Source organism: Lissotriton vulgaris, chromosome 1_2 (genome assembly GCF_964263255.1).
Source record: "Lissotriton vulgaris chromosome 1_2, aLisVul1.2, whole genome shotgun sequence".
Classification (NCBI taxonomy): domain Eukaryota; kingdom Metazoa; phylum Chordata; class Amphibia; order Caudata; family Salamandridae; genus Lissotriton; species Lissotriton vulgaris.
In genome coordinates, this window is record NC_141686.1 from 351388639 (window position 1) to 351412977 (window position 24339).

General features: G+C 51.2%; 1 protein-coding gene across 1 annotated transcript in view; it reads right to left on the reverse strand.

Annotated features, from left to right (window-relative positions):
* The window catches only part of LOC147736776 (uncharacterized), a 141746-nt gene that overhangs the window by 89343 nt on the left and 28064 nt on the right, over positions 1–24339 (reverse strand). Inside the window, exon 2 of the mRNA XM_086953498.1 lies at positions 5907–7473. Within this exon, the coding sequence (XP_086809624.1) occupies positions 5907–7443 (1537 nt within the window). The 5' untranslated portion in view covers positions 7444–7473. The remainder of the gene's footprint in view (positions 1–5906; positions 7474–24339) is intronic.

A 24339-nucleotide genomic window follows, 5' to 3' on the forward strand; every position in this document is an offset into this window, starting at 1 on the left:
ATTTATGTGTCGGACCTCGCCAAAGTCATCAGGGCACACGGGATGAGCCTTACCTCCTACGCAGATGACACCCAATTGGCCCTCGCCGTCAAGAATGACGGGCTTCAAATAGCCAACAAGTTCAATCAGGGCATGCTGGCAATTGGGAGCTGGATGGCACACAATTGCCTGAAATTAAACTCTGATAAATCGGAAGTTGTAATTTTCGGCAATCTATCCCCGAAGTTGTCCCCCCTCTGGTGGCCATCATCCATGGGCCAGCCCCCAGACCTGGTCAACAAGGTGAGGAACCTGGGAGTATTGTTCGACAACCGTCTGAACTTTTTACCACATGCAAACCAGATTTCCTCCTCAGCCTTTCACAAATTAAGGCTTATTAAGAAAATTCTGCCCTTCTTACCCGAAAACGCCGGCAAAACATTGGTGAGCTCCCTGGTCCTGTCCACCCTGGACTATTGCAACGCTTTGTTCCTAGGTGCCCAGGAGAGAGTGCTATCGAAAATGCAGGCTATTCAGAATGCAGCCGCCAGGCTCCTAGGGCGAATTCCCAAATACCAACCGGTGTCACCCACCATAAGACAGCTTCACTGGCTACCGGTGAAGATGAGGATTAAGTTCAAGTCTCTGTGCCTGGTTTACAAGGCTTTACATAATGCTGACCCGTGTTTTTCACCCAGAACCTAGTCCCCTACTGCCCTTCCAGAACACTGCGCTCATCCAGTTCCTCTGAATTGGTGGTCCCCCGAACCAAATCTGTCAACTGGGGTGACAGAAGATTTCTCGTAGCCGCACCGAAACTGTGGAACACACTGCCTCACTCAATTAAGACCAGCACCTCCCTCTGGTCTTTCCATAAACAACTTAAAACCTGGCTTTTTAATCAATGAACATCAGCCCCCCTTGTTGGTTAAACACCGCAGTAACTTAGCGCCGAGATGCCCAAGGGCCTTCGTTCGCGCTTTACAAATGCTGTTATAAATATAAATTATAAATAAAATAAATCCCGACGGACCACGCACGGAACCTGGGAGTCATTCTGGACTCCTTACTCTTGATGACCAGACAGGTCAACGCTGTTTCATCATCTTGCTTCAACATCCTTCGCATGCTCAAAAAAACATTTCGCTGGATCCCCACCGAAACTAGAAAAACGGTCACCCACGCACTGGTTACAAGCCGCTTGGACTACGGAAACACCCTATACGCCGGTACCACCGCAAAACTTCAGAAAAAACTCCAACGCATCCAGAACGCATCAGCCAGACTCATACTAGACATTCCGCGTAAAGACCACATTTCTGGTCACCTGAATAACCTCCACTGGCTCCCCGTCAATAAGAGGATAACATTCCGCCTCCTAACCCACGCACACAAAGCACTTTACGAACTTGGACCCGAATGCCTCAACACACGACTTTACTTCTACACCCCCTCCCGCCAGCTACGCTCCTCCCACCAAGCCCTTGCTGCTGTACCTCGCATCAACAAAACCACCATGGGAGGAAGATCCTTCTCCTACCTGGCAGCCAAAACCTGGAACTCACTTCCCACTCACCTTCGCCTCACTCAGAACCACCTAGCATTCAGAAAGCAACTTAAAACCTGGATATTCGACAAGTAATTCCCCACCCTTCTCCAAGCGCCTTGAGACCCTCTGGGTATGTAGCGCGGTATATAAATCATTTGAATTGAATTGAATTGAATTGTGGGATCGAGTGGAAGTAGTAAATGTGAGCCAGTGGGTGTAGGTGTCGCCATGCGTCAGTGAGCGCCCAATATGTGGCCCATGTCCTAAAGAGCTCTGCCTGCCGGGGGGCCGGGGAATGTGCGGGGGGAGGATGTGAGCGGTCCAGGGTAGGGTCCAATGTGCAGTTAAAGTCGCCTCCTAGTACCCATGGGACAGTAGTGAACTGGGCTAAAACGCCCGTGAGGTGATCCCAGAATTTATCCTGGTCTGTGTTAGGGGCGTAGATGCTGCCCAGGAGTATTCCCTGCCCGTCCAGTATTCTCTCCAGAAGCGCATACCTGCCCTCTTTGTCTACCACCCGTCGGAGCACCCGGAAGGGAGTACCCGGCCTGACCCAGATTAACGCGCCGCGTGCAAACGCTGAGTATTGTGTGGCACAGAAGGTCCCTCGCCATTTAGACTGTAGGCGAGTGAGTTCGGTAGCGTTTATGTGTGTCTCCTGTAGAAGTGCAATATTGGCTGACATGCGTCTAATGTAGGCGTAAACAGAATATCGTTTGCTGGGCGTGTGTAGGCCCCGTACGTTCAATGTAAGGACGTTAATGTCTGAGCGTGGGACTGCCATTCTTGGGGTGTCGTGGTAAGGATGAGGGCCCCCCTATAGTACCCGAGGGCCGCCAGTGTGTATGTAGCACGTGTATTTCTGCGCGCCAAGCTTCCACAATCGTAGGGGAGGGACTAAGGGGATGAACAACAAGTAGAACCTTGGGTGGGCAACAGTCCCAATACTGAGGATATATCACCGGAGGTGGCATATCCAAACTAGTGTCCCACTAGGGGAGAAATACAACAGGTAACAGGGTGGCAGCATGTGTCGCTGATGGGCCTGTGCGCGGGTCGGGCTCTTGAAGGAGAAGAGTCCATCGCTCGGTAGCGCATACAATAATCAGGCAAAGCAGTCTAGGCTCCTAGACGTCGCGCACTACAGTGGGCAACCATTAGAAGGATACAGTAATCGATAGTTCATTGTTCATGAAGAGGTGTTAGGTTTGCCGGCCAGGGTAGCGTCCAGTGTAGGCGCCGCCAGGAGGGGGGAAGAGATTGGGCCAAATCCCGACATCGTTCCATCGCTGTCTCGGTCTTTGTCTGGGGTGAACAGGTGCGGGTGACCTTCCAGGTCCGATGCTGGGGGTGACGTGTGTAGTTCGGTCACCGCTCGTAGGGCGTCTCGTCGCTCTTGCATGATTTGCGTGAGATCGGGTGAACCCGTGGGGGAGGACGCCTGGCTTTTGGGGCGGCCAGATCGGGCACGGCTCGCACCCCGTCTTCTAGATCGCCTGGAGTCGTTGTTGCGTGTCCTCTGGGGTCCGGGTTTAGGGATTAGTGGGCAGTGGAATTCAGTCCAATCTTGTGCTTCCGCCGCCGTAGTGAAGAAGAGGGCTTTCCCATTGTGTAGCACCTTAAGGCGGGCCGGGAATAGCAAGCAGTATTGCAGATCGTTAGCACGAAGGCGCCTTTTGACTTCCAGAAAGGTGGATCGCCGCTGCTGGACCTCCCGGGCGTAGTCTGGGAACACCATAACATGTTGATCCTCCACCTGCAGGGGACCCACTGTCCGGGCCGCACGGAGCACCGCATCCCGGTCTCGGAAGTGCAGGAATTTAGCTAGCATGGGTCGTGGAGGGAGGCCGGGTTTGGGTGCCCGGGCCGGGACTCTGTGGGCCCTTTCGATGGAGAAGTACGGCGATCGCTCACTCTCCGGGGTGAAAGATCTGGTCCAGGATTCCATATAGGTCAGAGGATCTGAATTTTCAACCCCTTCCGGCAGGCCCAGGACGCGGTTGTTACATCTTCTCGAGCGTCCTTCTAAGTCCACAGTGCGTTCTTCTAGGGCCTCCACGCGGCGTAGGACCTCTCTCATGTCTTCCTCTTGCATCTTCACCACGGGTTGTAATTCGGTCACGGTTCGTTCTCCTTCCTTCACCCTGTCCGCCAGCTTACGATGTTCATCGCGGATCAAGCTAATGTCCGTCGTCAGGGCGCCCAATCTCTCTTCCATTGAAAGGCGAGACATTTCGATCGCCGCCAACACCTGGTCCAATTTTGCCGTCAGCGTAGGGTCTGTTTGCGACGCATTGGCTTGCGTCCACGTCCTGGTGTGTGGCATCTTTTCAACGGCCGTTTCAGGGACAGCCGTCACCTGCGAGGCCTTCGGTTTCCCCATAGGTGCCGTCAAGTGTGCCACCAGGCCTCCGTGCACTCCGGGAACAGCAGGTCGACGTAGCTGGGTTAGGGGCAGTTCAGTGTCAGCTGGTCTCTCCTGTCCCCACCGGCTCCGGGGCGGCTCCCCCCCGTCCCAGGAAGCTTCCACCAGTTCAGGGCGGCAAAGGCGGTCCGCGGCCGCCGGGGCCGATAGTCTCGGTGTCAGAAGGCCTTGCGGGCCCCCCCGGCGTGTGGCACAGTGTCAATACCGGCCAGAGGTCAGGTGGTGTGAATCCGAGGGGGTTCCGGGGCAGCGGACGGCAGCTGCAGTGTCTCGAGTTCGGGGGGGGGGCACCCCTGCTCCTGTGGCGAGGCTCGCGCTACTCCCGGCGCCTAGGCCTCTGTGGGCGCCATCTTGGGGTCAGGCGCTCGGGTCCGTCGATCGGCGCAAGGCGGTGGGATCGCCCTGGATCCCCGGGTCAGCCGGCGGCGTGTGCCGCCTCTTCATACGGAGCCCCGAGGAGGTAGGGGGGGGGCTGCCGGGACCAAGATCCTTGGGGGAGGAGGGGAAGAGATGGGCACTCACCGCCCTCGTTGGTAGGTTGCGGGCCATTGAATGGCACACCACCGCGCTGGCAGCGCGTCCGTCGGCTCTCCGCACCTCGCGGTGGTAGGTCGGCCGATGCCGGAGGATGATCAGGCTCCCGGTGAGGCAACAGTGTCGGTGCAGCGGAGCCCCGGTGCGGCGGCCGCCATCTTGCGCGCCGGGGTGCTGGAACGAGAGAGGGCGCCGTCCGGTGCACACTCCTGGGGGCCGGTTCCACTGTTGCTCCGGGACCCTTCGCAGGGGTCCGCTGGTCCCGTCCCTCGGGGTCGTCGGTCACCGGGTCGGCTCTCGGCGGCGTATGTGCCCGCAGGACGGAGCCGCGCCCGCCATTTTGAGTTGCGGCGCTCGACTCCGGCGCTAGATGAGTCAGTCCGTGTCGTTCTCCTGCCGCTTTCGGAGTTTGTCTGAATGGCGCCCCAGTGCGCGGGGGAATCCCAGGTGTTTTTTCCGGTAAGCTGAGGCTCCCGGCGATCTCAGGAACTGGGCAGGAAGCTAGCCCGATTGCGGAGCCTCAGCAGGACACAGCCGCCATCGTGGCTTGCTAAGCCACGCCCCCTCCTGCAGCTTTTTCTTTTTAATGGACTTTTATTGAACTGATTCTAACATCTTTTTGCAACAAATATCTAACAGTTTTTATTTTTACTTTTGCCCAAGAGGTTTAAAGTTCATTCTTCATGTTTGCAAACATGTTAGCTGCTGCATATGTAGGAGCTACGCACCAAGGTTTGTGGGGAAGGTGATGGTGTGACCATGTATTATACGGGATAAAGTACCACCTGGTGCATATAATAAGATTATTGCAAGTCACCTCAGAGTTCCAAAACCTTTGTGTATCTGTCTATCATGAGGTGGTGTGCACTCCTGGAGAACCCTGCAGTTACAACAACATCCCTGGTCGGCCCTGCTGTTGAGGCCGAATACAGACTCGGATTTTTATATCAGGAACTGGAGATGACTGCGTCTTACCCAATGTAACTGTGCAACTAGAAACACAGTTCCCTCTCCAGACCGCACATGTCTGCTATTCTCAATGAACACCACATCACTTGCATCCGACTATTACGTGTGATTCTGGCCAGTAATTCCTCCCATGAATTGCGCTATTTCCAGTTCCTCAGCCTGGAATGGGGACGAACAAGGAACGAGAAGAGCTACTGGCCTATTTGTCTCATGCAGAGTCCCATTACCAGGCCTGTTTCTGCACAGGAAGGATGCAGTCCTGTGTGGAACCAGAGGAGGAGAATGCAGGGAAACATCTGCACCCTGTGTACTCGTACTCTGGGGGTCAGATCGCTCAGTGGGTTTCATCCAAACCATAATCCTCCCCTCTAAAATCTGCCCATACGCATTTTGAAGAGGTTACATGTGATTGTATGCACTCCAAGAGTCCATTTATAGTGAAACACATACCTGGGGTAGCTTCGAACAGCAATAAATGTGATTTTGTATTTCCTCTCTCCATTGAGTCTTCATCTGCAGTATGTGTATCCAGTCCTAGGAATGATGGAGGTACACACTGACCCCGCTCTTCAGGACAGAGCAGTTCTGCCTTGCAGTTCTGATGTTGATGCTGTGATTCAGGGTGCAGTGGTTCGAGTATGTAGTTCTGATCTGAACCCTCTGCATCAGTACAAGGAGGTTCTAGCTTGTACTTTTGATCTGAACCATGTGCATCTGCACAGGTCTGTTCGAGCTCGTCGTTCTGATCTGGTTTCTGTGCTTCAGGAAGCACTGACTCTAGCTCTCGGTCCTGTGCCACAGTGTGCAGTGGTTCTAGCTTGTACTTTTGATATGAACCATGTGCATCTGCACAGGTCTGTTCTAGCGTGTCGTTCTGATCTGGTTCCTGTGCTTCAGGGTGCATAGATTCTAGCTCGTAGTTCACGTTTGGACCCTGCGCATAAGGAAGTTCCTGCTTCAAGCATAAGTGTTGCTGTAGGCGCTGGGTTTGTTGTGACCCCAAATTATCAAAGGACAATAGTCCAGACTCTAAGTGTTCGTCTGATGACATCCCATCTGGTGACATGGGTTGTAGGCTGCGATTCTCCTGGGGATCTTGGAAATCAAAACACATCAATTCTTCCTCCAAGGGATCATCAGGTCCGTTCCCATCTGGTAGCGTGGGTTGTATACGGTGGTTTGGCTGTGGTTCGTGTCCTTCAGGAAATAGTGGGTGTGGGTAGAGGTTCTGTTGCTGGTCCCAGCTATTAGTAGACAATGGGGATGGTTCTTGCTTCAGGGGCTCATCTGGCTTCCACTCTTCTGGGAACGCCGTCTGTACGCTCTGGTCTTGCTGTAGTGTCTGCCCATCAACAAATTCCGAGTGAAGACATAGCTTTGCCTCCTGTGATCTGCATGGAAGATCTGTCTGAGGGCACCGGGATAGAGGACAATCCTGCTGTACTCCATTTCTACATGGAAACCCAGGTTGCACCCACGGGTCCTGCTGTGGGTGATGTCGATCTGGAAACATTGGCGTGGAGAGGGTACAGTCCTGCTTTGGTGCATGCCCATCAGAGAACACCGGCTGAAGACACAAGCTCGGATCCCCTGGCCTGTCCAGTTGAGGTGTCGCAGGAGACCGGCTAACAGCACAATCTCTAATGCTCGCCGGACCGATCATCTCCAAAGACACTACACCATTATCTAGGTAACCTTGATCCTTTTCTATCCAGATTTTCTTAATCAGCCCAGCGACTCTAGAAGGTACGTCTTCCACAGTATTCAGCAAGTTATCCAGTTTGGCTTCCAACTCCTCCAGCATGGATAGAAGGATAATGTGGGGCAGGTTCTCCGAAATCGGTTCCAGGTCCTGGTCCCTCTGAGCATCATTTCGGGATCTTGAAGTTGAGACGTCATGAAGAGGTAAAGATGGGACTCTGGCTCTTACGGATTCACGTGAACACTGCGCTGTCACTTTCTTTCCTGGAGCCCGTCTTCTGCCCATTCTGGTAAATTGATGTTCAAGTCTCAATGTCTGCAGAGGAGAGGACAAGAGAAAAGACAACACGTTATCACAGGACAGTTAGGTCAAAATACTCCTTCCTATCTCACCAACCCCAGTGTGATGAGAACATCGCTTATTTCTAAAACCAGACAAAAATGAATCATTAAAATGTCACAATACCCGCAACATAGTTCATATATTATGAAAGGCACGGATTTGAAATGTTTCCAACACTATGTCTGTTCCTGGTCTGCTCAAATTGTACACTGTGCTACCACAAAAATTGAATACTGTAACAGCCTTACAGCAATCGAAGGTTTATAATATCCTGGCAGACAAGACTGCGCTAACATCCTCACTTGCACTGTACACCTCTCTTTTGCAATATTCAGTTCAGTGACTGAAGCACACACCAACATACCAAACTTCTACAGGATCTACAAAACACGTGTTATGTCATTGCATATATAGAGAGCATGTTCAACCTGGGGTTTCTTGGAACTGAATCAGAAATACATAAAAGAGGAGACAACCATTCATACCCGGAAGAATCGAGCATGAATAGGTTTGTGGGTTGTCAGATTTCTGGGAAAACACTTGAAGTTAGATTCAAATGGATTTAGCCGGGAGAAAGATCCGAATGGAAGGAGCTTGTACCAAAGCTGCGTCCACCTGATCTGATCCTCTGTAATTTTGGAATAGAAAGTAAATTCAAGTGAGGCGATCTCTGGTTTTGTACGGGTGTATGCATTTCCTCCTGGTTTGCAATGAAGTGAGGGGCTAGACCTCTCGACCCTTTAGGGCTGAGGCAGAGGGTCTTAGAGGGGATATGCTAGTTCAATATAGGTGTGGCGTGTGCCCACCTCTGAAGATGATGTAGTAAACAAGCTGCGTCGCTGTGAATTACTTGTAGTCTATGAATGGTGATACTGGGCATTCTTACATATACTCGGTTGACATGATGAGATCTAGATAGGACTGCGGCCACCGCTATTGCTTTTCTTGCCTTAAGTGGGAGGAGTGGGGTTATTCTCTTGAGTAATTTCAGCATAAATCTACATTTAGATCCTACTGCTCCAATCTGCTGGTTCTTGCTAAGATTGCTATCGATTATCACTCAGAAGCTTTTAGCTGTGGGTTTAGGCTCCGGTAACAGTCTCATTTTTGTTGGAGAGTAAAGTTGGCTCCAAACGTTGGTCTTATTCTTTCAAATTACAACCTCATTTTGTTCAATATTCAGTTTTAGCTGATTGAAACTCATCAAGTAATCATCAAATTGCATCATATTCTGATCCTGGAATAGTGAGGTGACATTCCATTGCTAAGAATTATCTGAGAGCTGGTGTAGTTATAAAGCCTGGAACCTCTTGAAGACAGTTCTCTGACCAATAGTTTTTGCAGGTTAAGAGAGCAGAGGTATTGCCCTAAAATTCTTGGTTATATCCGGGACTTCTCCCTGGTTTTTCAGTATCGTGAGCTCTACAACATTTTGAAACGCGCTTGGAGCGATAGCTTGAGCTGCTGAATTGATGAAAACGCTCTGCAGGGGATTGCTCAAGACCTCGCTTTTCGACTGAGACGCAGCACCCTCAGCGCCCAAATACCCTTGGGGTGCACTTTATAAATGCTGATTGATTGATTCACTGGAAGCTGGCACCGTCCCTGAGGCATGGAAGTTGGCAGTAGTAACACCTCTGCTAAAAAAACCTTCATTAGACCCCACGTCACCAGCACATTTTAGACCCATCTCCCTCCTGCCCTATCCCATTAAAATTCTGTAAAAACTAGTCAGTAAAAGCCTCTCTTGCTATCTGGAGGATAACCATCTGCTGGACAGGGACCAATTTGGGTTCCGCCCAGGCCATAGCATAGAGACTGCTTTGGCGACCGTTCTGGATAATCTGCGAGTGCGAGCTGACAATGGGAGCGACACCATTTTGGTGCTGCTCGATATGTCAGCCGCATTCGACACGGTGAGCCATGCCATACTGGTGGAAAGGTTTGAGAGGATAGGGGTGTCGGGGCAGGCCCCAAGATGGCTAGTGTCCTATCTATCGGGACGACAACAGATGGTGACCATGGCTCCTTTTACCTCCAGCAAGTCTCCGGTGCAACATGGGGTACCGTAGGGCTCCGCGATCAGCCCTGTTTTGTTTAACATCTACCGACAGCCCCTGCTCCTCATAATTAAATCCTTCGGTATTGACCTGATTAACTACGCTGATGACACCCAGCTGGTGCTTTCCCTGGAAGGGAAACAGGCAATATCGATGGATACTTTTCAGGATTGCATGCGGCAGACAGCTGGATGGCTTAAGGATAACTCCCTACAATTTAATGGATGGAAGACAGAGGTGGTTTACTGTCCCTCAGCCAGACTGTCCCAACAACTACCTCGGGAGTTCAGACTTACACCGGAGGAGGAACCCTTTGACTCCAGCCAAAACGGTGCGTAACCTGGGAGTCTTGCTGGACACCAACTTCCAAATGGAATCTCAGGCCAATAAAACTGTGGCGGTATGCCTCTCCTTGATGCGCATGCTGCGTCAGATTCTCCCACTTCTCCCCAAAGATACGAGCGCCCTCGTAGTGAGGAATATAGTGCTGAGCAGACTGGACTACTGCAACTCCCTGTATTTGGGAGCACCGCAATACATCTTTCAGGGGTTGCAGAGAGTCCAGTCCAAGGCGGTAAAGATGGTGCTGAATAGGAAACGTAGGTCCTCTACTATGTTGGCGTTAAAAGACCTTCACTGGCTGCCCATTAGGGAAAGGGTACACTTCAAATCACTCTGTATTTATTTTATTTTTTTTGGTGTTCAAAACTGCTTTATTGCATAATTAGGGAATTACACTGCTGTGTATGCCCACAACCCAGAGGCTGGCAGCGAGAGAGTAATAGTAACACAGGTTAAGCTTCAACATTGAGAGACACAGCCTTGATACCGGCATCCCGGAGGCCCGGTGGCGATAAACCGTGTTGGGATGAGATGGGGGGAGGGCGTTTGGCGGGAGAGGAGAAGGAAAAGGGGTGGGCAGGATGGGGGGGGGGGGAGATTGAGGGAAGAGGAGGAGTGAGGAAGGGTAAAGGGAAAGGGGGGGGAGAGGCATGTACACTTCAGGATTTACAGCAGTAGAACAGATTTTTCATTGTTTTCTCCCCAATTCTTATCAACCCAAAACAGGTAACCAGAATGAGAAAACAAAAAAGTAAACAGAAAAAAAAGAAAAGGAAAAGAAAAAGGGAACACTGAGAGGCCATACACATGTTCGAATAGAAAGGAAAGGAAAAGAACGATTCCATATAATTGCTCATGGAATATCAAGCATAGAGCACAATACGGATCAGTGGTGGCGATCATGGCAACCGTTGAGCATAGCCAGCAATAAGTCCAGGGCTGTGTATCATGACCTAATGTAGTGGTAGGCGTGAGGAAAGGGCGGGAGTGTGATGCGTATTGGGGCGTGGAAAGAAACAGCCTTTTACACTAGATGTCGCATCGGAATAAGCCATGCGTCAGGAGGGAGACACCCTATTGGTCGGAGAAGCAGGACAGGAAAGCACTGGGGACGCATGTCTCTGAGCACCCGGGTGTCCAGGTCAGCCAGTCACCCCCCAGTTGTCAATTCGAAGTCGTATCATCGTCATCCAGATGCAGCAAGTAGGAAACTAGTGGTTCCCAAATGTCTTTGGGCCTAGTTGGGAGCGGTAGAAGTTCGGAATAAGTGACGTGTTGGACTTGGCAATAGGTCATATCCGAGAGCCAGTCCTTGAACTTTGGTGCCCTGCCACGGCCCCAACGACATGCCACACGTCGTTTAGCCAAGAGCAAAGCAGTGTCGATGAATTTCCTACTGGATTTTGGAAAGTGCGACGTATGCCCCAGCAGAGCGATAAGCGGGTCCACTTCCACGGTAATCTTGGTCATCACGGTGAGAGCCTCCACCACTTGTTGCCAGTATGCCCGCACGGCCGGGCACTCCCAAGCGAGGTGCAGGAAGCCGCCATGAGCAGCATGACAACGCTCGCATTTGTCGGTATCAGCAAGGTGGAACCTGAGTTTTTTGACCGGAGTATAATATAGCCGTTGGAGGAACCTGTAGTGGATCATCTTAAGCCTGCTGCTAGCCGATATCCTGGCAGTGAGCGTGCAGCAGTAGCGCCACTGCTCATCGGTGAGAGTGGTAGGTAAATCTGCATTCCAGGCCGCTCGAGCACCTGCCTCAAGGGGCCAATGTCCGACCGGAGTCGGCGGTAGAGGCCGGAGACCAAGTGTGCCCCATCCTGGGAGCTAAGTAGAAAGTGTAGTGGAGACAGGGGCTCTGGTTCACGGTTATAGTCTGGAAGGATATGCTTCATCCCCTGCCGGAGGCGAAGGTAGTAAAATACATCGAGTGGGGAATGGACATGAGTGGCGAAGAAGACGTCCATCGACTTGAATACTTTATTCGCAAAAAGATCACCCCAGGTGACAATACGTAATCGACCGCAGAGCAGCTGGAAACCACGTTCCTGCAGAAGCGCGAGCGAGGGGTGAAATGTCAGGGGGAGAAGGGGAGAGTAAGGGAAAGAGTAGGAGAGTCTCCTGGCCAGACGGCGCCAAGCGTCCAGGGTGCAAGAAACCGACGTGTGCGGTGTCTGGATCATCGACTCCGGGCAATGAAGTAGACCATTAAGCAGCATGGGATGCACGATCCAGTCCTCCACCACTAGTTGCGGCATGAAGGGCGTGGGAGCCATCCAATGAAAAGCAAAGTGGGCCTGCGCGCAAAGGTAGTAGGCTTCAAGGTCGGGGACATCAAATCCTCCGGCCTCGTAGGGCAGGATCAGTGTGGACCATTTCAGCCGCGGGGCCTTGCCTCCCCAAAACAAGCGACAGAGCTCTGATTTCAGGGTCTTGAAAAAGAAAGCGCCCGAGTAATACGGGATATTGAGAAATAGGTACAGAAAGCGGGGCAACACAACCATCTTGATGAGGGACGCCCTACCAGCCATGGAGATTGGCAACGTGATCCAGCGGTCGACCGTGGCAGTAAGGGACGTGATCGCTACACCGTAATTGGAGCAAAGGGTCTCCTCCCGATCCGCGAGATCTGTATGCCTAAGTAGCGAAGGTCCGAACGGCACCATTCGAGAGGGTAGTCGAGGGGGAAGTCAACCACAGAGTGCGTGAGGGGAAAGAGCTGGGACTTAGACCAATTTATGTGTATCCCTGACATGCCCCCAAAAGCTACAAACTCCCTCAATAAAGGGTTGAGATGAAGGTGAGGATATTTAACATAAAGGGTGATGTCGTCCGCATAGAGGGAGACATCTATCTGGCGCTGCAGGCACTGCACGGCACTCTCCCGATGCAGCTGACGGAGCCGACAAGCAAGAGGCTCAACTGCGATCGCAAAAAGGAGGGGGGGACAGAGGACAGCCCTGGCGCGTGCCCCTCGTAACGTCAATCGGGTGAGAGAGGCTGCCGTTGATAAGGACTCTCGCCGTCGGTCGTGTATAGAGGAGCTGTATCCAGGAAAGGAACAGCTTGGGGAAACCTATACTCGATAGTACTGAAAACAAGTAGGGCCATTCAACCGAATCGAAGGCCTTAGAAGCGTCCAAAAATACTGCAGCGACTGGGAGATCAGGATGAACTGTGCGGAGAAGCGAAAATAAGGTGCGCAGGTTATGAGAAGTGGAACGACCGGGAACAAACCCCGACTGATCTGGCAAGACAATCGTAGTCATGAGTAAGGACAACCTTGTAGCTAGGACCTTAGCTAATATCTTCACGTCGCAATTCAGGAGGGAAAGGGGACGATAAGAACCACAGGAGCAGGGGTCTTTACCACTTTTAAGGAGGGAGGTGATGACCACTTCGCGCATGGACCCTGGAAGAATGCCATCAGCAAGTGATTCCTCATATACCTCACGAAGGACTGGGGCCATTATGTCAATATATGTTTTATAAAATTCGGCCGGCAAACCATCTAGTCCGGGCGCCTTGCCATTTTTAAGGGACATGATGGCTTCACGAATTTCGTCCAGCTCAAACGGGGCCCCCAAGAAGGCCCTGTCACCGTCACTGAGCCAACAGAGCGCTACGGCACTCACATAGTCAGTGTAGGGCATCTCTGCTGGAGCGGTAGTGGTGTACAAATCGTGATAATGTGAAGTGAAAGTGGAAAGAAGTGCCTCCGAGTCCCTGATCGTGTGCCCCTGGGTGTCAGTGAGCTCCAGTATTGTGTTACGATCGCGGGGAACCAGAGTCAAGACTGCCAGCGCTTTACCCGGGCGGTCTCCCTCACAATATCTCCGAGCCTGCCAGTGTTTCCCCTTGAATCTCGCCTCCCTGTCCGCCTCCTCCTTGTATTTGGTCAGTGTGACCCTGAACTCTGCGTGTAATGCGGGGTCATCCCCCTCGACCATACGATTCTCCAATGCTCGCAGTTCCCCGTGCAGTTTACGGATAGTGGCCTGTATGTCCCGGAGGACCCCAAAACTTTTAGTTATACAGAATCCCCTGACAGTTACCTTGAAGGCCTCCCAAATATGCTCCACCGAGTCGACCGACCCCTTGTTCCTCGGAAAGAAGTCCGCAATTTCCTCCCCCAGCTCAGAACGGAAAAGGGCATCCAACAGAGCCACTGGTTGTAAGCGCCAAGGGGGTCTAGGACAGTCCCACCTCGGGAGTCTAGTATGCATCAGGACTGGCCTATGGTCAGAGTATGTCCTCGGTAAGTGCGTGGCCGTCGAGACTCCAAATATCATGCCGGGGGTGACAAGGAAATAATCTAGTCGCGCCCAGGTGCCAGTCTGTGGAGTGAAGTGGGTACCCTCCTGTCTGCTCTGGTGCAGGGACCGCCATACGTCCACCAAGGTCCCCTCAGCCATAATGCCCTCAAGGGCCTCTCGTGCCTTAGGTTTATAGTGGGCAGCCCCATCAGCCCTGTCCACGCTGGGCACCAACGCCAGGTTGAAGTCCCCACCCCAGATGATATGGCGGGAGCCCACATCAAGGATTTTACCGCAAAGTGTGGTGAAGAAGGTAGGCGTGTCCACATTAGGGGGTAGCAATTTACAAAGGTAACAGTGTCGTGACCCATTCTCCCCCAGAGCAAAGCGTACGACCTCCCCCATCTATCAGTTCCCCGCATTTATGAAACGGGACAGTGTTCCGGAGTAGGATGACCACCCCCCTGGCATATGTAGAATAGGATGAGAAAGTGCGGGTAGTAGCCCATTTACCTGCAAAGGTGGTCCGCCCTTGTGGCGACAGGTGAGTTTCTTGGAGCATGGCAACATGTACATTATGTCTGGTAAGGTAGGCAAGAACATCACGACATTTCCTAGCATTATTGAGCCCACGGACATTCCATGACATGCAGTGTAGCTGCGTTAGAGGCCCCGAAACCGCCATGTAGTATGGTGTAAAATAACATCATGTCTCCCGCATAGCAATGCAGGCATTCTCAAAGGACTCGAATCCATGTGTGCAACAGGAAATGACATAATCCAAAACAATTCTCGGTGTGCAGACCTCCCCCATCCCAACAGACCCCCCCCCCACCCACCGCAGCGCCCCAAACTTGCCTGCAGCCATCCAGTCCCTCCTTCAGTCCCCCCCCCCTCCCCCTCCCCCAACATCAAAGTCTAACATATCAACAGTCGTTATGGGGTACACCCGATGGGGTAACAACATCGAGGGCGCACAACCGCTGTACCCGCCATTGGCCTCCAAAAACTGTACCGCCCTCGGTGGAGGCCAGGGCTAGGCAAGCGGATCCTGGTATACATTACCACAGAAGTGTCCAGACACCGCCAAGTCCCATCCAGGAGGCGGCCACCTCGGATCAAACAGGATGAAGAGGTAGCAGGCCCGCACTAGGTGGGCGGAGATGCAGTTCAGATAAATGTTTATGGTCAGTTGTCGTTCTCCGCAGCAGAAGGATCGTCATCCCCCAAGTCATCAGCAGCAGCACGGTCACCACCCCTGGCCCTACGGAGTGATTTCAAGTAATCCTCGGCTTTTTGGGGGTTTGTGAAAAAACGCTGCTTCCCCTGGTGCGTGATCCGTAGTTTCGCCGGGTAGAGCAGGGCGTAGTCCAGTTGCGCTTCACGTAATTTCTTCTTCACGGGGAGAAATTTACGCCGTTCCTCCTGCACCATGGGGGTAAAATCCGGATAGATAGAAAAAGTTACGCCATCGTATTGGAGGGTTCTTTGAGTGCGAGCAGCTCTCAGAGCCACATCGCGGTCACGGTAGTTTAACAGCTTGGCGATGATTGGCCGGGGTGGTAGGCCAGGCTTAGGGACAGGAGCCAAGGACCGATGTGCACGCTCAACAATGAACTGTGGAGAAAAAGCATCCTCGCCTATGGATCCCTTGAGGATCTTTTCAACGTAGAGCTCCATCCTGCCCGTGTTGGTGGACTCCGGAATACCCGTGACGCGGATGTTGTTGCGTCGACTACGGGCTTCCAAATCTTCGTTCTTCACTGCAATAATCCTGAGAAGATTGTCCATGCGAGCTAGCTGTGTTGTATGAGTGGAGGGGACATCGTCTGCATCAGAAATGCGTTGCTCCGTGGCCGCAAGTCGTTTCTCATGCCGATCCACCCTGTGGGCCAGAGCGTCAAGTCTAGCGGTCACACCGTCCACCTTCTCTACCACGGTCGCGAATCCCTGTCGCATCTCCTGAAATAGATGGTGCAGGTCAAGTTCCTTGGCCGGAGAGGAAAGAGTGGAGGTGGAAGCGGCGCCGGAGCTATGATCAGCTGGAACTGCCTTCGTAGATTTCTTGGCGCCGTCAAAGCTGATCTTTGTTTGGCGGTTTTCGGGACGAACCATCTTGGGCCTCTAGATCGGCGCCACCAACCATCCAGGTCGCACCAGCGTAGCTCCAGCCGGGACCAGACAGTCAGGAAGGCAGCAACGCGTGGAGAAACCCGTTCCTAACAACTGTGGGCAGGAGCGTCCAGCCGCGGTACAGGAGGGCAACGCAGTACACGCAGCTCCAGTGGTGGCAGGCAGGAGGGGGCAGGCTAGAGGCCCAGGCTGTCTGTTTCGCGGCTGTAAAGGCTGATAGGGCCGCAGCAGTGCGAGGGCTCTCCGGGGAGGCAGGCCCGATGCCTGGCCAGGACGTGCAGAGAAAAGTGCAGCGCTCTGGAAGTGGTGGTACAGGTGTCCGGCAGGCCCGACAAATGCAGACAGGGCCACAGCAACGCAAGGGCCCTCAGGCGAGGTAGGCCCGATGCCAGGCCAGGGTATGCGGAGAGAAAGTGCAGCACGCTGGAGGCGGTGGTACAGGTGTCCAGCAGGCCCGACCGGGAACACAATCAGGAGCAGTGGAGGGCCGCGTTGCAGTGAGGCAGCAGGTGCCAAGGGGCCCCCGTAGGGACTCGGGGATGAACAGGCGGGTCGGCAGGCCCCGGGGCCCAAGCAAGGCAGTTCAGGAGCGGTGCGGGGCCTCGCAGCCCGCCCCAGCCGCAGCAGGCGCCAGGCGCAGGGCAATAGCAGTAGGTAGGCACCGCAGGGGAGAGCGCCACTCACCACGCATGGGGCTGCGGCGGTATCCTCCGGCGAACAACAATAGGAAGCCCCAGGTCCGCCAGGCAGCACATCTTACCGGAGGTCCCGCCGTCAATCCTCCGAGGAGGGCACCCCCTGTGCCCGCACGCCGCGGGGGACCAGCAGCCAGGTAGCAGACCTCCCGGCCACGCAGCGATCCGAAGGCAGAACGGGGTGCGTACAGTGTCCGCGAGCTCCGGGGCAGGTGGGGCCCAGAGCCGCGTGGCAAGCACCGGCCTCTCGCAGATCCCCGCAGCCGGCCGCCACGTCCAGCATCAGCCTGGGTCCTCACCGGTCCGACTTCACTCGGCGAGATCTCCGCTTCCGAGGGTAGGATAGAGACGGGCTCCGGAACGAGGGTAGAGGACAGTGCCGTGTGTCGGGTGGCCGGGTCAGAAGCAGTACTGGTCATCTGTGGTCATGGATATTCAAAGGATATATGGCCAAGGTGCGGGAGCTGCAGTGTCAGGCAGCCATTCCGCGTGTGCGCCCTCTAGCGCCCCCAAATCACTCTGTATTTCATTCAGAGCGGCGCACAACTTAGGCCCTATCCCCTTACAAGAGAAATTCAGCTGGTATATTCCAATAAGGCAGCTCCTATCCTCTAGTACTGGCCTTCTGACCACTCCCAGATTTAGACGCTCCAGGATGGGAGGAAGGGCCTTCAGCACGGCAGCCGCCCAACTATGGAATGGGCTGCCGCAGCACATTAGACAAGCCAGATCCCTGGTGGAGTTCAGGAAGGGCCTGAAAACCTGGCTCTTCCCCAAGTCAGATCCTTAAGACTCCCCTTACTGCTATTTCTGGTCTCTGTGCCGGTCTATTCTTTTCAAGTCTGAGCGCCAGGATACCCGTAGGGTGACAGCATGCGCTATACAAAAGCCTAATTTAATTTCATTTCATTTCATTTCATTGATTGTTGAGGTCAGAGATTCCATGACTGCTGGAGGGCAAGGGTCAGTTGGTGACCCGAATTTGACCTTGATCATAAATTCATGAAGCTCTTTATTTCTTCAAACAAGGATAAGGAGAGTAGAGTGATTTTCAGACTCAACTTCAGAATTATTGCTGCTGTATTTGTTTACACTATCTTTAAAGAATGTTTCTGTTAAGTATTTAGATTGGCACAGAATGCCTCAATAGGAGTCAGGGAAGTTCTCATTTCATCTGGGGGCGACTAATCATTCAGGATATCAAAAAACAATTTTCATTTGCTGCTAAGATTTTTTTTGCCTATTAAGAGGACTTTGCATGGAACGGGTTTGCCTTTCTATTCCTCAAGCTCAATTTAAAATGTGATTTTGCTCTCTTCATCATCCCTTTCCCGCCAGTGTCGATGCAATGCAGATTTTGCCTCCTTTAACTCTGGCTTGTACCAGGGCACTGGTCTGGTGCGGTTTATAACACGCTGTTGGATTTGAGGGGTGTGGGTCACTAGCATGTCTGAGCTACAGAGTGGATTATTTTTCTTTAGAGAGAATGTCTTCAATTGATGGGAAGAGCGGGGAGGGGTTTGAAAGTGTTGATAACACTGGCTCTGTATTAATGTATTGCCATGTGTGTATGGTTTCATTTCCTGCTTGTGGATCAAGCTAGAAAAATCTACCGAAATACAAACGCTGATCAAATACTGATTGGACTGAATGCAAGGAAGGATGATTATATTCAGTCAATTTGAATTATACGCCCAGATCAGATCTAAGGGATTTCGTTTTATGTGATCTGAGCATGTAATGTGTTGGTGTAAATTCAACATCATTAAATCAGCAAATTCATTATCTTCAGGGACCGAGTTGTCGTCATCAATTCGAAACTTGAGAATGGAAAGCAGATCTACCCCTTCAGTTTGAGTAATTTGTAAAAGAGATGTGTGGATCCACTGGTGAATAATTGCTGCTATCTCACTCTTTCCTCTGAGCTTGTTCTCTTTTGGTTATCTTCGGGTATGGCTTCTGGAGATCTGGAGAAGATCCCTCTGACAAACAGGTTTCAGTTAAGAACAGGATATCCGTCTTAGGAGATTCTAATAATTTGAGTATTTCCACCTCATCTTTGCCTTAGGGAGGGTGTGTTTAGTAAAGCCGCTTTTAACGACTCCTCAATCTGAGGATGTAGAATAGTCTTATTGTTTGTTGGTCCAAACTGAGGTCTGTTGAGTACCAGATTACTCTATATGTGTGGCTGGCATACACGCCATTGGCCTCTAAAAACGAGACAAACATGGGGAAGATACTAAAATCTGTGTACCTGAAAGACTTAAGGTCTTATGCAGAATATGAGAAATATTGAGGTTACTACCTGACTTTTGGTCCTAGCAGTGGTGGCCAGTTGTGCCTGGGAGCAGACAGGCTTGTCTTTGGCAAAATGCTTGCAACAGACACGCCAAATGTTTGCAACAAACATGCACACAAAAAAATTGCTATTTAAAAAGTCCATTCAATTGTGTACTCACAGATGTGAAACAAACTCCGACTCTCACTTGTACAGCCTCACACCTCATTTATAAATGGATTAATGTAACAAACCAGATATCTCTTAACCACATCTTCAATGCTGCACAATTACACCATCCTGGCGAGTTGCAGATGTAGGATTTAGAACTACCCATGCCTGAGTTTTTGTGGCTCCATGGATATCTACTAACCCGAGATAATTTTTTGAGAATAGCGTAAGCGGAGCGGATACATATAAGAAATAGTTGGCGTTCTGTGAGTTTCCGGTGGCTGGCCGCCCTGGAATTGGAGTTCCCTAAAAACAAGTACACCCTCGATAACCACCGAACCCGCAGGTACAAAACCTGATACTCTCCTAATACCCATTCTTGTCTGGAACGTGGCGGGCCTACGTCCAAGGGTAGAGGATGGGACGGCCCTTCATTTTTTGAAGCCATGTAAAATAATTTGTCTCCAAGAGACATGGACGACAACAGAGCTCCATCTCTTGGGCTATAAGACTTACTTCATTCCAGCCGTACGAAGCTCAATAGGCAGACCCAAAGGAGGGCTAATAACATATATTGCAAATACCTTAAAACTTTTAAAAGTGCCTAACGTTCACTCAGATCCAAATTTTCAAATTCTCTCTCTTTCTTTTGAGAACAAGAAGACAATTCTCTTGGTCAACTCCTATAATAATTTAGAGGATGACCAATTTTTGACCCTTCTACGTAATGTTCAAGAGAGATTAATTCAACCCTTCCGGCTGAAGGACGGTCACAGATAACTCATCTTCTTTGGGGCGGTGATTTCAATCTTCATCCTTGCCCGCAGACGAAATCAGCTTGCTGTGGGATTGTGGATGAATTTGATGCCCCACTGGTGCATTTTGCTCATACTAAGGCGGGAAATGCCTTGAACAACCTGCTTTCTGATCTGGCCCTAGTAATAGCTAACACCCTAAACTCAGACCAAAACACCCTCCATCCGACCTACGTGGGCAGGGGTCATCAAACGACAGTTGATTACATCTTCCTGTCACCAGGCCTGTCGCACACAGCTAGTGCTTTTCGGGTCATTGTAAACTCATTGAGCGATCACCTCGCTCTGAGGATGGACATCAATCTAAGTGATTACAAACCCCAAAACATAGTAATAGCAAAAACCCTCGCCCAGAACAAGATAGATTTGGGCAAACACAATGGCTATACATTAAAATGGGGAAAAATTAATCCAAATGAAATCCCAAAGAAACTGGTTGACGTGGCATATCCCAATATTATTAAATGTCTGGACTTATCGGTAAATCACGATGAAGTCTTAATTAACTTCGGTCAAATACTAGAAAAAATCAAAGGACTATTGACTGCAAAATCGACGCCCAAGACCCTTATTAAGAACGGCTCGTTTAATCATAGTTGTACCACGGCCCTTACTCAATTAAAAGTCGCATTGCATAATAAACATAGAGATGCGGGGCAGATTCAATTCCTTAGGTCTCAATACGGAAGGGCACGTAAACTGAGAATACAGGAATTAAAACAGAAACTTTGGGAAGATCTCTACTCGAGTGCTGTTGCTAAAAACAGCGAGGCCTTTTGGCGAACTGTTAGATCCCCTTATCTCATCGACAACAATCGCCCAAAGTTTGAAGTGGCCATTGATGAAGAAACATGGGTGGCTCAGCTCACTTCACAAACTTATTTAAAAATAATTCTATTATAACCGAGCCTGTTAACATCCTCCTAATAGTAGAATATCCAATTTTATTGCATTTTGATATACCCGATTTACTAGTGGCCCTAGAATCAAGCAGGAACGGGAAAGCCCCTGGCCCAGATGGGGTCCCGTGGACCTTTTTAAATTTAACTTGGAACTCTGGGCTCCCGTTCTTACCAGAGTCTGTACAGCAGCTGCAAATGTGGGTCTCCTAAACTCCTGGACTAAGTCTATCATGGTCCCCATTCACTGGGCAAGGTTGTCGGGGGAGTCATACTGGAGCGACTTCAGCAATGGGCGGATGAAAGAGCCATCATCTCCAATCTCCAGTTCGGTTTTAAAGAGGGGTTCGGAACGGTAGAGCAGGCCCTAAATCTTAGTCTTATTCTGGGGAAATACACACAGGCAAAGAAGAGTATGGTGTACATGGTCTACGTAGACCTGTCCGCAGCTTTCGATTGCGTTTCCCACACGAAGCTGTGGACGGTCTTAAGGCAAATGGGTGTGGATTCCCCTCTTTTAGATTTCTTGAGGGAACTCTACTCTAGAGCTTCGGCAAGAGTGTGCTTTGGCCTGAACGGAGAGTTGACAGCGCCTTTCGGCGTGGAGCGAGGAGTCAGGCAGGGTTGCGTCCTGGCCCCCTTCCTCTTCACTTTGTATACCAACGGCCTGGAGCTGGAGATGATGAGGGGGGCCAAGGACCTCCCACGTGTAAAACAGCGCCTGATCCCTGCTCTGCTCTACGCGGACGACGCCGTCATTCTCGCGCGCACACCGCGAGAACTACAGAACTCTCTGAACAGGTACACAGCCTTCATGGGCAGTCTTGACTTAAAAGTGAATGTTAAAAAACGTTTGTCATGATAACTGGTTCTATGAAAAAACGAGTAAAAGACATCTATCTCGATAACCAAAAACTTGAGGTTACTGCTCAGTATCCATACCTTGGAATCATGATAGACGAAAGACTGTCATGGAGCCCAGCAGTAGAGGCAAGATGCCACCTGTTCAGAAGATCCACAGCGGCCCTAATGAGTTTTTCTCAGAGATTGGGGAGGAGGGCACCAGTGGAGCTCCTGAAAATGTATAGCGCCAAGTGCCAGGCCATTGCTTTGTACGGAGCGGGAGTCTGGGGTCATACTGATACTAGTGCACTCCAGGTAGCAGAAAATACTTTCTTAAGATTTCTTTTAGCCACCCCGAGAGGCACGTCAATTTATGCCTCTCATATGGAACTAGGAATCCCTTACTTAGAGGACCTGATAAAGATCCAACCATTGATGTTGTGGAGGCGCGTTTGGACCTCGGTCAAAAACGTGCTGACACAATCAATTGTAGCTGATACAATGGCTCTTACTCAGTACAGAGTGTGATTGATAGTCAGTCCCATACTACTAATATGTTTGTACAGCATTGGGTATAAAAACTGATTATCTGCACAGTCTAACTAATACCTTTCGTACTCTTTACAGAAACAGTCCCGACATTTGTCCCATTCAGCGATGCCAGACTGCATTCTACATCTACGGAAGCAGAGAGTGACAGCATACTGAAAGGAACCCTCCCTTAACTCTGCTCAACACCAAGAACAATTGTTTTGCGCCACCGAGGGAAGGCTTGCCCTTGACTTCGCCAAGTACCTTCAGGCTGTAAGGCTGTGATCTTCCCCGGCTGAGAGTAGTGCTGGTGTGTCAGACTGAGGTAAGCCATAAGGGCCCTTGGCACCTGCGCCCAGTGAAGCAAGCACCAACAGCCACTAGAGGTCCCTGGCTTAGCACAATGGCCGCCGTCCAAAATGCCCGAATCTAGAAACAAGATGTCAGCCTTCGACATATGAAATGCTTTATGCAGAACACCAGTATTACACGTTACCAGCCCACGAATTTCCCCGCCGTGCAGAACTCTTCAACAACACCTTCATCCAAATGTTGCATCATCACCAGCTGATCATGAACACTTCCAACTGCTAGGTGTGTGGACTGATGCCGCATTCCATGATACACCCTGTCCCATTCTTTCCCTACCCCTTTTCCATCTCTGGGTCTTGTCTTCCATGGTGGATGTTGAGGCAGGAGGCCTACACTGTCAATGGTACTGCCAATTCTGCCCTTGGAACATTTCGGGATTAATTCTGGAGGAACAGATCCGGCCATGCCAATGCTCCTTTTTGCCCAACCAGCTCATCCACAACGCTACTACCACCAGATGAACTCAGTGAGATGGTAGTATTAAACTCAACTAATCAACGAACATTTTCCAGAGTCCGCATAAGAAGGATACTGCCTACTGAACGAGACACTGTGAATGTCATAAATGTGCAAGGCCGTGTCTGCAGCCATGGCCTAGGGACTAATAAAGTTGGTACCAGTACGTGTGATATCACAAAAACTTTAAACTCTACATTTCCTCTGAAGCTGGTGGCATCCCCCAACACCTATTACATCTGTGGCACTGCCGCCTACACTTGGCTCCCCCGTAACTGGTCTGGTACCTGCTATCTAGCCTTCCTCCTTCCACCAACGTATTCTACCCATGGAGGTTACCACCTGTCAATGAAGGGCGCTCTGCGGCGCTCACGTAGGGGCGTCATATCAGCCAAGGATACAGCAGGCCAGGAAACCGGGGACTTCTTTAAAGGTTTCCTTCCTTTCTGGGGCTCCATGGCCAACAGTCGGGCTGTACGTGGACTGACCAGGGTCATTGAAGCCACCATCACAGTAACAGCTGGTGTCTCTCCAACATCACAGCAGAGCTACAGGCGGACCGCCTCATAACGCTTCAGAACAGGATGGCCCTAGACATCATCCTTGCTGATCGTGGTGGTGTGTGTACATCCCAGACAATGCACCAACAGTGTACGATGCCATCCAACGTCTGCATTGCCTTTTTTCCGAAATTCATATGGATGAAGGCAACTGGTCCCTCACAGGCTGGATCTGGGGCCTCCTTTCCCAGTGGGGGTGGAAGATCCTCATCTTCCTTGCCTTGGGAGTAACTGTCCTGGTCTCCTGCTGTTTGTACTTTCAGTGTCTGCCAGTGCTCTGTACAATGTGTGTCCAGACCATCAAGCCTCCACCCTCTAACATTCACAACACCAATGTGATGATGATGATGCTCCAACAAGAAACGGATGGCCTTATGGTGGAGAAGCGTGGCTCAGTGGTTAGAGGCGGCAGACCCGGAAGC